At 40.9% G+C, this 14254-nt stretch overlaps 2 protein-coding genes across 8 annotated transcripts; one reads left to right on the top strand and one right to left on the bottom strand.

Annotated features, from left to right (window-relative positions):
• Nucleotides 1–1602: 1602 nt before the first annotated feature.
• On the bottom strand, nucleotides 1603–7891 carry LOC310842350 (uncharacterized protein). Of its 7 annotated transcripts, XM_083734081.1 has the most exons (6): nucleotides 6653–7891; nucleotides 6207–6299; nucleotides 5001–5050; nucleotides 4217–4251; nucleotides 3422–3466; nucleotides 1603–2892 (listed from the first exon to the last, which is right to left on the bottom strand). In XM_083734081.1, the coding sequence occupies exons 2-6, from the start codon at nucleotides 6230–6232 to the stop codon at nucleotides 2692–2694; spliced, it is 357 nt and encodes a 118-aa protein (XP_083590207.1). In that variant the 5' UTR covers nucleotides 6233–6299; nucleotides 6653–7891; the 3' UTR covers nucleotides 1603–2691. The 7 variants fall into 7 exon arrangements, 5 of the variants coding, with proteins under 5 accessions (XP_083590207.1, XP_083590203.1, XP_083590204.1 ...); XR_014563088.1 differs by having other exon boundaries at nucleotides 4997–5050; nucleotides 6207–7891; XM_083734077.1 differs by having other exon boundaries at nucleotides 6207–7891.
• A 771-nt stretch (nucleotides 7892–8662) lies between these two features.
• On the top strand, nucleotides 8663–14254 carry LOC310842913 (OX-2 membrane glycoprotein-like). The gene is made up of 5 exons (XM_083735155.1): nucleotides 8663–8763; nucleotides 9731–10066; nucleotides 10402–10719; nucleotides 12583–12734; nucleotides 13662–14254. The coding sequence occupies exons 1-5, from the start codon at nucleotides 8712–8714 to the stop codon at nucleotides 13764–13766; spliced, it is 963 nt and encodes a 320-aa protein (XP_083591281.1). The 5' UTR covers nucleotides 8663–8711; the 3' UTR covers nucleotides 13767–14254.

The raw sequence follows: 14254 nt of genomic DNA, 5'->3' as shown, positions 1-14254 counted from the left end.
AAGGAGATGGTCCTGGGTTGTATCCAACATAGTGTGTTTGGTGCTCTACTCATGGAACAGGGCTTACCCTTCCTCTCCTTTCCTGCCTCCCCCCAATCTGCTCTCTCTGGGGCAGATTATGAGGGTGTACAAGGAACTGTAGGGATAGAGAGCAGAATGAACCTTCATTGCACAAGTGGGATGGCTGTGTTGGAGCCAACCCAATGAACTTCAAACCTCCAATGACCTCACCCAGAAATTTCACGTATGTGTTAAATATCATGAGGGACAATATGGATCATAGGCAACAGGAGTTTCCCCAGTATTCCTTTCTGAAACTACCCTTCTGAGAATGACTAGCGCCACCTTAACAGGGATATGTCCATAATTAACAAATCACAGTATTAAAGAAAACCAACAAGGAATTCTTATGAAGGGATCCCAGGAGAGGAATCAGTAGGTGTTAGTTTCTTTATTCAATAGATTTGTAGCTCATTGTTCAATGTGAATAATTTCCAGGGTGGTTTACAGTGACATCTCAAGGCCCATCACAATCATCAGTCACCACACTGTGACATTTAAGGAGAGAAAACACCTTTTTTTTTATTTCTTCAAAGTTTATTTCAGATGAGGAAGTACCCCAAATTAGGAGAAGCCCAGGAGACAGACCCTCATGGGCAAGCAAACTCTTAGATAGGTTTCCATGATTCTGTGGAACTTCCTCCCAGTTAAAATTAAGCAGGGGCCCTCACCATTCAACTTCAGGAGCCTGACAAATACCTTTCTTTTTCAGCAGGCATTTTTCAGGGAGCTTTCTGCTTTTATGATTACTTTTGATTGCTTTCATCCAATGTATAAATTTTAATAATTTTGGTGTACACTACTAGATTCTTAGGTAATTAAGCAGCAGATAAATATGTCAAATAAAATAAAACTTGGCTACTTCTCTCCCATGCATTAAAACTCTGCTGTGTCCACTGAAGCCAACCAAATCCCAGACTGACCTAAATCAGCCCAATTCCATTTGGGATCTGGGATGTGATCAGTTCCAGCCTTTGACTGACAGACCGTGGCAGTGGACACCAGCCACACTGACCAAAGCTTTCTTTCCTTTCCACTCATCACCTTGAGCTTTATTGCTGCTGCTGCTGCTGCTGCTGTTATTGTTGATGACCTACATTCACCATAACTGCCAGATAACAATATAAAAATGCAACAAGAAAACCAGGTAAAACAATTTACAATCAAAAGAGCAGGAAAAATCCTAACCCAATATATATACCGTATTTTTCTTTATTTCCCCCCCAAAACCAGGTCAGGGAATCCAAACCAGGTCGGGGAGCAGCGGGATGGCGGTGCTCCGCCTCCCCGCTGTCCCCCGAGCTTGTGGGGCTGCCCGATATCTGCATGAAGCCCGGGGCGTACTGTGCAGCGCGCCCCAGGCTTCGGGATGCAGGCTGCTATCCGCAAGCCTTGGGAGCCCGACAGGAACTCCCGCAGAGTTCCCAAGGCTTGCGGAGAGCTTCCTGAAGCCTGCATTCGCCCCATAGGATGCACACACATTTCCCCTTCATTTTTGGAGGGGGAAAAGTGTGTCCTACAGGGCGAAAAATATGGTATATATCTTTTGAAGGCATTGATTTAGATTCTCACCCTATTCCCTATGAACCTTTCTCTGATGCCTCTGGATCTGTGTGGATGTGATTATACAGTGGTACCTCAGTTTATGAACTTAATCCATTCCGGACATCCGTTCTTAAACCAAAGCCATTCTTAAACCGAGGCACACTTTCCCTAATGGGGCCTCCCGCCACCAGTGCCTTCCACCGTTCGGCTTCCATTTGTAGACCAAGGTAAAGTTTGCTAACCAGAACACTACTTCTGGTTTTGCGGAGTTTGTAAACCAAATAGTTCATAAACAGGGCTGTTCTTAAACCGAGGTACCACTGTACTGCACTATGAAGGTCTTAAGGTCCTAATGATTACAACAGCCGTGCTTGGATGAGAGGGATGTTTATTGTTATCTATTTTGTAAAATTTATTCACCACTTTATTATTATTTTTTTAAAACCTCAATTATCACTAACTACAATAATAATTAGTGATAAATAAATTGCTAAAATAAAATTATCACTAACACAGTAAACAGTAATTTTATCACAATAAAACTAACAACAATCATTTAAGATACTGGAAAAGTTAAAATAACAATAGACCAAAATTCGATTAAAACACACCCCAGCTTTCTAAACATCTGGGTAGGCTGGTCTGGACAAAAATGCTCTTAGCAGGTGCAAAAAGGAGTACAATGAAGGGGTCCTTCCTGATATCAACAGACAGGGAGTTCCAAAGTGGAGGTGCTGCCACATGAAAAGATCGAGTTCTTACAAATGCAGAACAAGTATCATTTGACACCTGCAGCCATGTCAGTTCCACTGCAATTGAGTGGTCATATATGAGGGGAGGAAATCTCATAGGTAAACTGAAGTTGTTAAGGGCTTTATATACTAATAGCAACACCTTGAACTTGGCCCAGTAGCAAATTGGCAACCAGTGCAGATCTCTGAGCGCAGGTGCTTATGCAATGCATGTGTCACCACCACCCAAAATAACCTGAGCCACTATAGCTGATGTAGTGGGAAATATTTATGGCAATGAAATTTTCGTCATTATGCTACGAAATGTAATGTTTTCTTATCCCAAAGAGGAGAACTAATCTTTCATAACATCATCATAGTCACTGTTGTACTGGAAGCTGGAAGAGCTCACTCTTTTCGGAATAATGATGACATCTTCATAGATGGTGGTAGTGCTTGTTTTGTGTCCCTTAATGTCATTTCCTCTAATAATATGGTCAAGGGTAGCGTAGCATATTTCAGAGGGCTCTGCAGAGACTTTGTCATCAGTGTTCTCCTGGGAAGAAAGAAATCAACTTTTACACAAAAAATGCAGCTTTCAATTGTGTGTGGAGTCTGTAAATGAAATTATTCTGCCTAATACTGTTACCAATCATTGGTAGTGCAGCTAGGAACTGGATAATCTGTCAGTTTTGGCCCCCCCCCCCCAGTTTATCATTTTATCTATCTTAACTTCAGTTTTCCAAGTTTCCACACTTAGTCATGTTTGTTTGTTTCTAATGCAAAATAATTTGGCTTGGTCCTCCCTTGAAGAGTCTACTGCCCCTACCCCAGTCACAAAATTTTTGATGGGGGGGTGCCATCAATTATTTACTGCCAACTTCATTTAGCCACTCTTTTTGAGGTATTATTGGACTCCCAGCAACTGTATACATGAGCAGTAGCCAGGGGTGACTGGCTGGAGTTGGAGTCCTGTAACATCTGGAGTCCCTGTAAGTATTTAACTCCACACTTCAGTATCATGGATTTCAGCAGGGCTCAGTCACAAATATACTGTATTTTGTTGGTTTGTGCTTGGCATTCACCTGAGCATAATGAGATATGAGTCTCCCAGAATAACTCAACCATACCTATAACAACAAAAAATTCTCTCAGTGGTTACCTCTGCCGAACATTGTAAATTTTCCCAGTTCGTATGAGGCCATCAAGTTCACACAGAATTTATGACTCATCCTTATGCAAAACCCAAACTTCTCTTTACACTCCTTTGCCTCAGAACATGATACCAGAATAGGAACCAAATGGGACAAGAGAGTTCAGAACGCAAGTAAATAAATAATCCCTTGTTAGTGTAACACAATTATGCTCTAGCAGGGCCTCTTTCTCATTTATCATCTTGACCTTAGGTATTACAAATATCTGCCAGTTTTCATATATGACTGAAAAGATATTGAAGCAACATTTTGTAAGCCTAAAGAATTTGTTGTCTTTTTTAAAATATGATTTTTAATTATTTAACTCATGCATTTATATTTTGCCTTCTAGGGTAAACACCAAAAGAGGCAGCTTTTAGCAATTAATAAATACAATACGGCCTTGACCTGTGCTATGTTTAAAGCAGCATTGCTCCACTTTAAACAATCATGGCTTCCCCCAAGGCATCCTGTAGTTCATTAAGGGTAATGAAAGTTGCTAGGAGACCCCGTTCCCTTTACCAAGCTACAATACTCAGGTTTCCTGCGAAGAGGGGTTTGCTTACTAGGAACATAAAATGGGAAGGGAAATAACTATTGTCACTTTGAGCTTCTCAGAGGGAAAACAGGATATAAATATAAATAATAAGCACAATCTTGAAGAGGACAGGAAAAATCTTTCAGTACCTCATCATGAACTGATGAAACGTCCTCAGCTTGTACTGGAAGAAGAAGCAGAAATAAGATTTGAGTGTAAAAATAACGACAACGACATTGAGGTAGGCATGAGAAACTACAAATATCATAGATCCTGCTCTGCTCAGCTGCATGGAAACATCAAGCATCTTCAAACTATTCACTTGATCAAATCCCTACTGCAGGAGTGTGCAGAAGGTAGATCAGGATCCAGTGGGCAAGGCTTCCTGATTTTCAATAGCAACAACAAAATTACCTTTCCCCACCTAAATTAGGCAGCAGAAATAAGAAAAGCTTATGGTAACTAGGAGTGGGCTTTTTTGTGAAATATCACCTCATTTCTAATACTGAAAAAATTGCAAAGCCCTTTGCTCAGAGGCACCCTGTCCTTTAATTTGATCAGTTATGGTAGGCTCTAGTTTGTAGATCTTGGGGTTCTGGTAGATCTGAAAAGCCCGAAGTTCTGCGGCAGCGCTGTCATTTTCTGGAGACAGAGGTCACTTCTACACAGCTCGTTTATCAATATTTCATTCTGGTTTCCTTCGTTGCGTCAAGCAAGTTGTGATCCACACTTTCCTGTGCAATTTCCCATCATGTGGAGAAAGGCCAGTCTTTGGGGGGAAATGGGTTTGTTGTGCAAGACCTCCAAACCAAATTTATATGCACAACCTGCCTTTGCCAGTGTGCGATTGAATGCCGCCCCAAACTAGCAATGCTCCAGAAGCCCCCCTAGCCAGGCTCTGCAATAGGCTTAAAGACGTAACTACTCACTCACTTCTGATGTGAAAGCATTTCTTTCTCCTCAGGCAGGGCAAAGGCTTTCTGCTGCAACATCAAAACCAGAGAAGCTGTTTGAGAAAGGAGTTCAGCCACAGTGTACATGTACTGTAAATGCTTTCCCCTTCTAAATATCTGTTCCCTACCTGAAATGGGAAGACCTCTCCCAGATCAGGGCAATAGCTGAGTGGTAGAGCATCTGCTTTGCATGCAGAAGGTTTCAGGTTCAATCCCAAACATCTCCAATAAGGGCTGGGAGAGTACTCTGCCTAAAACTCTTGGAAGGCCACTGCTATTCATTGTAGGTAATTCTGAGCTAGTTGGTCCGGATCAGTACAAGGCAGCTTCCTATTTCCCTTAGCACCCATTTCTCGAACTCCTAGTTTCATCTGGGTGTCTTACTAAGGCAGAGGCATGTCAAAGAGAGATAAACTGATCTTACATACAGATATTCTTACATGAATGGGTATGTGAAGTGATTCGCGGCACAGTAGCAAACACAAGACATTGGAATTGTCTTTGTTTCTTTGTGTTGGTGTCCGTTATTATATGAAATAATGCCCACACCCAATCTGAATATGAAATGGTCCTGCTAATAGGGGAAAGGGAAAGTTTCAGTATAGTGAGGAGAGCCCACGACTTAACATAGGAAGCTACCGTATAATAATGAATTAATAGAAATAACGAATTAATAGAAAAATGCATAGAGTTCATGAAAGCCAAATTGGACAGCATCGTCTAGTGGATGGGGGGCTTATCCCCAACACCTCAGCCTCATCCCAAGGAAGTCCAGACTTAAGATGGTAGAACATCACAATCCTTCAGGTTTAGGATCCCTCTTCTGTACATCTAGGTTTGAGATCCTCAAGCATTATTTAACCCAGCCTTTTTCCCTGGCAGGAATGGCTTACAGATAAAATAAGAACAGTTAAAACATAGAAAAAGAATAAAAAAAATTAAACATTAATAGAATTAAAACTATATCTACATATCTATAGCTATAGATTATAGATTAAAAGCATGCAGACATAGGATGCCAAGTATACAAGAAGCCTTGGCTCCCGACATCATTTTATAAGTACAGCTTTTATTAAATCATTGAAGAAGTTTGATCCATTATCTGCTTGAACTGGGGAAGTCCGAGGTTAAATCTGGAGCTGGGATAACCTGACTCCCCTCCCATTTGAAGTAACACTAAACATACCTTTCTTTGGTTCCTTTATTCCCCATCTCTTCTGTGAGAGTTTTCAACTTCTCCTTCCTTCCTTCCTTTTTTGAGTGTGTTACAGTAATTGCTCTGCCAATAAAGTTAGAAGAGTGAAATCCCATCAGAAGGTATAAACGTTCTTTCACATGGTTTCCATAACCAAAATCAATAGAGTAAAATGACACAGCAAAGAAATTCCCCTTTTACATCACAGGTAGGTGTGTAGCTGCCAAAGAAATAAATGATGTCACTTCTTCAAAGTGATATGTCAGAACGGGCTAATTGTGGCTTTCTAGTAACGAGAGAGGTGATATGGCTGGGATTCTTTTTGGGGGTTTGTCATGATTCATCATCTGACTTTCAATGTGCATCACCTTATCTCCGGCTAAACATTTTGCCCACGTGATAAAATAGCATAAGAGAAGTTTGCTCATAAAACGTACCACACAATGTTGTTCCTCTTTCGTTTGCAAAGCAGCCTGATGTCCACCTCCTCATTTTTCATCCAGTGTCCTCAAGCACAAAAATAGAAATAAATCCTGGAAGAAGGTTTAAACAATCATCTTACAAAAACTGTGTTTTAAGGAAACAAATAAGAAGAAGTTGGTTTCTTGATGATAAAGAACTGTGTGTACGGTAAACTGATACTTTTCGCTATCTAGTGGTTTCTGGGTGTTTTCCTTTTATAGCACATATCGTAAACTGACAACATGAGGTTTTGAAGCATGATGAATTATGCAGCCAAAGTGATTAGTAAAATGTTTCTTCTTTAGAATGCTGTGTCATGGATGTAACACTATTGACAGGATTGTCATACGTTTAGGAATTCCAGGACATGTCTTCTTTTTGGGGTCCTACATGCCCACCTGGAGAGAATTTTACATTTTAAAGCAAATGTTCAGGATTTTTGGTTTTTAATTTTTTGGGGTGTGTGCAAGGGCAGCTCTGGTTCAGGTTCTGGCTCTGGCTTGGCTCTAAAAAAGCTCAACAACTTTTTGTGTCCGGATTTTTACCCCTTGAAATATGGCAACCCTACCATTGACCTTGTCTGCTATGTATGAGACATCTTGGGTCTGTAGAACCAGCTGAGCATTGGAGTCCATAGAAGCTCAGGGTAAAATATGATTAAATTCAGTGCAATAAACAGTATTTGGTCTTACTAGTCTTTTGGTGTCTGGCCTACGAGGAGCTTATGCTGTTGTAGGAGCATAGGAAGCTCCCTTATACAGAGTCAGAACATTAGTCTATATAGCTCAGTACTGTCTACACTGGAAGCTGCTCTTCAGGCAAGGTTTTCTTCCAGCCCTATCTGGAAATGTTGGAGTTGAACCTGAGACCTTCTGCATACAAAGCAGGTGCTCTACCTGAGATATGGCCCTTCCCTGGTAGAATCTCACACTAACTTGGGCGTATAAAGGCTAAGAAATTGCAAGGCTAATTGGCTGGGCATCTGTCCCCACAATTAAATATGTGAGCACTCATGGTGAAAGGGGCCAAGCAGGGGTAGCCAACATGGTGCCTTCCAGATGCTGCTGAACTACAGTTCCCATCACCCCTGGCCATTGGCCATGCAAGCTGCGGTTGATGGGTGCTGGAGTCCAAGAACATCGAGAGATTATCACCTGGCTATCCTTGGGCTAAAGTCTTGAGCCAATGCATTGCCTGAGGATAGCATTAAAAGATTTTAGTTGGTATTTTTTAAAAAAGTGATTTTTAGATGTCCTTTTTGAAGGTTTTAAATAGGTTTTTTATTTTTAATTATCCTGTTTCTACTACTTTGTTGTTTGCTGCCTTGTGCTCTTTTGGGACTAGAAATTTGACTCCTTTACCATTTCACCCCTCTGTCTCTCCTTCTTGGTTACAGACAGTGGGGAAGTCAGGTAAGCAGCACTGCCCTGCTGCCTATTGGAGAAGAGGTGAAAGAAATAGGTGCATATAGGCACATGTGGTGGCCTTGCCTGAGAGCACAAAATTTGGGGAGAAAGAAGATTTAGAGAAATAAGTGTTGTCATGGGTCAAAGAGTTGTAGTGTGCTCAGTGGTTTTATTTACTGTCTTAAGTGTGAGGAATCTCAGACCCAAAGGCCGATTATGGCACTCCAGGCCTCTCTATTTGGTACTTAAGACTCTCTCTCTAGGCCATGCCCTTTTTGAGTGCTTTTGCCTGGCTAGAATGTGTCCCACATTCCAAACAGGGACAATAACATTCAGGAATGCAAAGCTTCCTTTAGCTTTAATATGGAAATGTTTCTCTTCTCACTATCCAAAGCCCTGAGATATGAAAATATCAGAGACTCTTTTGAAATGGAAAAAGATAAGACCTGACACCGATTAATTTAATTTGTTTATAGTTAAAATGGGCCAGTGTGTGTGTGTTCAATTACCATCAAAGTGTAGCTGTTATGAAAGCCACTTCCCCTTGGGAGTATCCAAAGCAGAAGTAGCTATATTTCTGAATACACAGTGCAGAACTGATCAGTGGACAGTGGACTACAGAGGCAAGATGTACTCTGCGTTTCGGCTCACCTTCGTTTTCTGCATGATGGTGCTATCTGGTGAGTACTGCACCATGGCAAGCTAGTTTAATTCAGGCCCTGGGATGTCAGTGCCTGGGGTGGCAGGGCAACTGTTGGTCCCACTAGGTCTGATGCTACCATCCCCTTTTACATTTTTTGGTCAGGACTCCAAGTGAAAACTTGTAGTTTTGCTGCTCTACGGCAGCTGTCCATTACTCCAGGAGGTATTTTAAGGTAATATAGCGGTTGCTGCAACAGCAGCTGTTTTCAAAGTGCAGCTAGCCCTTCTTCACTGCTGCTCATTAGCTTATGCAGGGAGTGGTTGCAGGAATGGGTGGTGGTGCTCAGCCCAGAAACATCAGCTGAAGTGCCTGCAGCAGCCACTGCTGTCTTTGTTTATCGAGAGCAGAGCAGTGCAGTGGGGTGGAAGGTAGCTCAGTCCTGCTTTTACCCTTACTGGGGATGGAAGAGTTCACATTTAAGTTCTAGTTCACATTAAAAGTTGGACCTACTATATTCGCCCTTACCAAAACAGGACATGAATAGCAATGGAAATCAGTTTAATTTTGCAGTGCAATTTTTCAGCCAAGTAGTGTGTACAAAAATGCATATACTAGGGTAATGTGTGTGTACATATGCATATATTAGTGAAAAGAAAATATAAAAATGGATTTGGGGAAATTATTTTGCAAAAAATTGTGTATTAGGCAAAATCTGCATGGAAACAGGTACATTATGTGAACTTTGCACGGAAATGTAGATGCTATTCTTGAGGACTATAAAAAAACAGCGGTGGAAATTTGAAGCACTGAGCTTAAGATAGGAGAAATGAGAATCCGAGATTGCCAAATTTGACCATCCCTATTTATGAAAATACTGTAGGCGTCTGGTTGGCCATTGTGAGAACAGGATGTTGTGAGAACAGATAGACCTTGCAGAATTTTTCTTATGTTCTAAGCATTTGTTGAGCTCCCAAGAATTTAAGCAGTCTTGGCTTCTTTTGTAGGTGCAACACAGGTGATTCACGAGCGGTTTCGGAACATCACAGCAGGAGAAAATGTCACTTTGCAATGTCGTCTGGCCAAAAAGCACGACGTTGTTCAGATCACCTGGCAGCAGGAGCAGGGGGAACAAGAGACCAACATGGCTACTTACAGTGAGGCTGGTGGCACTACAATACTGAGTAAATTCAAAAGAAATGTCCACATGTCCCAAAGTGGACTGATGGTTTCTGCTATCACCTTCCATGCTGTTACACTCAAGGATGAAGGCTGTTACAAGTGTATCTTCAATGTATTTCCCATAGGACCCATCACAGGCAGGACATGTCTCAAGGTCTATGGTAAGAGTCGTATGATCTTAGAGGAAGGCCAACAATGCCATATTATTTCTTTTCAGCAAGCACATTTGTACTTGAAAGGGCAAAGTTTCCTACATCAACCCTTCCCATGCTCTCAGATCAGCAAAGGGGGGCTCTCTCTTTTTTACAACTAATGGCAATGACAGATACAGCCTTCCCTTGGTGGTGCCTTGTTTGGGGCAAAACCTCCACTTATGGGTACACCAAGACCTCTTGCCATTTCAGCACCAAGGGAAAGATGTACCTGCTTTCTCAGGCTTCTTAGTTTTTAATTAGCAGTTACAGAGACATTTTAACTAGGCTCTTTTGTTTTAAAGCTCTAACACAACCCCAAGTGACGGTGAGGAGTGTATTGGATCCAGGCAATTTTGAAGAAAAAGTGGTGGAGATAAGCTGCTCAGCAACAGGGAGGCCAGCTCCAGAGATCACCTGGAAGGTCACCAAACCTCTTCTGGTGGAGCCAAAGCAGTATGTCATCCAGCACCTAAACCAGACAGTGACTGTTGTCAGCAATTTTTCTTATGTCTTCCTCAAAGATGTCTGGGACAACACAATAAGCTGTGTTGTTCATCATCCATCTTTAAACACTGAACAAGAGGTGACTTTACCTGGAATTATACCTGGGATTATACATGGTGAGTTTGAATTTAGATGATTCTGGCTTTAATTTACTTACTCTTTTTTAAAAAAGCTGATTGCATAGAACATTAAAAAAGAAGAAGACAACTTGATTGCAGGGTGTGCCCATCACCTCTAGTCTTTTAGCCACTTTTCTTCAGGGTGCTTGAAATTTTGTGGCTCGTTGTGATCCGCATTGTTGGGCACAGGTTTCCCCATGAGTGGAGGGTCCTGCTTTTGGCCAAATCAGTAGTTCTATAACATTACTTTTACTTGGCACTCCCAATATTTTTTAGCACTCTGTAGAATATGCATCTTCTAAATGCACCACCAATGCCACAATCTGAACAAAACATGGATTTTTTTGGAGGTGGGATATATGAAAGAGATTTTGAAGACCATACTACACTTTTGGAATAGCTAAAAATGAGACATTGTTTTCTGGTCGGTTGAAAGAAAGGCAGCTTCACAAATCATTATCTTACATGTGTTAAAATCCAGGACAGAAGATGGGGAGTGAAAATAAAATGATGGCCTTGGCTGTTGACTGTGGTTCTGGCTGTGCTGTTTATATAATGTGATGAATCTAAAATACATACAGTGATACCTCGGGTTACATACGCTTCAGGTTACATACGCTTCAGGTTACAGACTCTGCTAACCCAGAAATAGTGCTTCAGGTTAAGAACAGTTTCAGGTTAAGAACAGACCTCCAGAATGAATTAAGTACTTAACCCGAGGTACCACTGTACGTTTATAAAGAAATGACATGTTAGGAAACAAGATGGTACTTATGCCATGGCACTTCCTCAGATACTGTGCATATGCCAGTGGTAACAACAACAACAACAACAACAACAACAACAACAACAACAACAACAACAACTTGTATGACCAGCATCCACACCTGCCTACAGCACAGATGTTATAGTGCTGCCAAAATGCACACCTTTCTGTGGAGTTTGGAACTAACAGGGTTAAAACTCCATGGTGTCCTGTATCTGGGAGGAGCTTGACGCAGACAAGTGAGTCACAGTCTGTCTCACTGGGCAGACTTGCTTTCGTTTCTGGCTGACACACAGCAGCAGCACAGAAGCTGCGAGAGAGTGCTTTTGGAAAGCACAGAGAAATGGCCGAAGTTTCCGATGGATTTACTGCTTTGTAAATAAACGCTACTAGAGATAAGAATGAACTGTCTCTGGACCTAATTTATCCCTTTTCTCACACGGACGCAGGACCGCTGCCACTCTGCTCTCCTGCTAGGTCAGCTTTCCCAGCAAAGTCCATGCAGGGAAGAGTGACTGGACGCAGGATTCATTTTATTTACGCGAATACTTTCATGACACACAGTGTAGATCTTGGGAATCAGTTAAAGAAATGGAGGGACAAATCTATCAGTTTCAGTTTCTCTCAGTTTCTCAGTTTCTCATTTTCCCAGTCTGAGATACATTTTTCTACATCAGTTTTTAAGTCCTCGTGACATTTCAACAGCATTTTAGTGCTAATGTATCATAATGTACACGTGTCTGTATGCACATTTGCATGATATACACATTTTACAAGGCAGGTTTCCCTAAAATAATGTATTTTAGTATGCTATTTTCACTTATATATGCATTTTTATGCACACATTTCCCCAACATATGTACCTTTGCACATGCTGCTTGACTGGAGAATGACATTGCAAAATTCAGATAAGTGTAATTTTTGAAGGATGGCTGTGTTTGGGTTCATGTATTGTTTTTAAACTACTAAGTGAATTGAAATTCCTCCCTATTGGTATACATCTGCTGAGCTTATTATGTATAGACATAAAGCCATTTTCCACTGCTTTTTCTGGTGCTGTTTCAGTAGCAATTCTTATTTATTTATTTTTGCAGTTCAAAATGAAGATCTGCTGCCAGGAACTTCTGCCACTATTGCAATTTGCATTTTGGTGGCCATCTTTACCCTTGGTCTATTGCTCTTTTTTATCTGGTACCGCTGGAGGAGGCTACACCCAGCCAATGAGAAGCAAGACCTTCTATACATGGTAAATATATTGATTGATTGATTGATTGATTGATTGATTGATTCAGAAAGAAAGAAAGAAAGAAAGAAAGAAAGAAAGAAAGAAAGAATTTGACAAAGTTGTACAAAAAAGTTTTTTTAAAAAAATTATCCAGAAGACTTAAGATTTCAGGCTTCTACACAGCCAGAAAACTGAATTTCAAAAACAAGATGCAAAAGTAGAATTTGAATTCTAAAATATTGCTGCATTTTGTTTTTTGTTTGTTTTATTTAAAAAACCTCCAAACTTCTTAATGCCTTCTTAAGTTTACCATCCAGCCTCTTTTATGTTCTAGATATTGAGGCAATTGATTTTGCTGTCCTACAGAGCATCCTTAGGTGGCAACCATCATGAAGTTCACTAGTAACTTGCCACCTCAGAATGTTTGTAATGCTTCAACATTCTGTAGATGTGACAGAGAAGGAAGAGAAAAATTGGTACAAGCTTTACAGCAGGAATGGTTCATAAACTTTCCAGCCTAAGCTGCAATACTAGAAGGTGCCCTTTCTCCATTCTGTGTACAGAAGTCTACTGGACTAGCAGTTGAATCTGATTTCAGAACTGGTGATGGAACAGCAGACTAGCTTAGGGGATGATGGGTAGACCATGTAGGACATGCAACTCCAATAAAGGGGACCATTGAAGCAGGCCACCAGTTCTTACCAGCACCTGCTCTCCGAGGTCCTCTGCGTAATAGTAGGGATGGCCCTGCTGGAAAAACTAAACTCCTTTGCATCTTTAGATGTAATCATACTTGCCAATGGTTTGAAGCCAATATATATGGTCAATGTGAGAAGATATTTCCTTGCTGCAGTTTCTGAAGAGAACACATTTACATGCAAAAGTCAGCGTTCTTGAACTGCCCATCTAGTTCACCATCTTTAAAGTAAAATCTGTCTCTGTTGATAGGTTCTTTCTGTATGTCCTGGATGCACGACGGGTGCAAGCTATTCCTATACTCAGGAACAAGTTGTAGTGGAACCATTTCCTGAAGAAAGCCCTCTGAACAGATGAAATATATTTTGGACAAACAACACCAGACTTTTTAGAATGTGAACTCAGAATGTTTCTGTGTGAACAGAGAATTGCCTGCTGGATTCTATATTACGTTCATATAAAATCTTCAGTAGGATCTTCAGGATTTAAGCTACGTTGCCCAATATTATGATTATTTATTTGAAAAATCTGTTTATATAGACTAGAATAATAAAAACAGAATATATTTATTTGCTACATATTTTATGCATTGTGGCCACTGGAATTCTGAAACTGAGCTCCGAGGGCCAGTTTGCTGTTGTGACACTTAAAAATGTAGTGGAAATTCAAATGAAAAATGACTCAGTCCATCTGATAAAAGTGAGACAGACATGACTGGCTTGAAGATAAAGTTCTAATTCTGTTGCTGGGTTAAGGGAGGTGACATGTATGGAAAACACATATCAAAATACTTCAAGACCATTAAGGGAAAAAGGAAACTCGTTGAACCTTTTTACATCATGAGT

This window comes from Podarcis gaigeae, assembly GCF_964106915.1.
Source record: "Podarcis gaigeae genome assembly, chromosome: 4".
NCBI classification, from domain to species: Eukaryota; Metazoa; Chordata; class Lepidosauria; order Squamata; family Lacertidae; genus Podarcis; species Podarcis gaigeae.
Note: the sequence above shows the minus strand (reverse complement) of the source record. Positions and strands in the feature narration are given on the sequence as shown.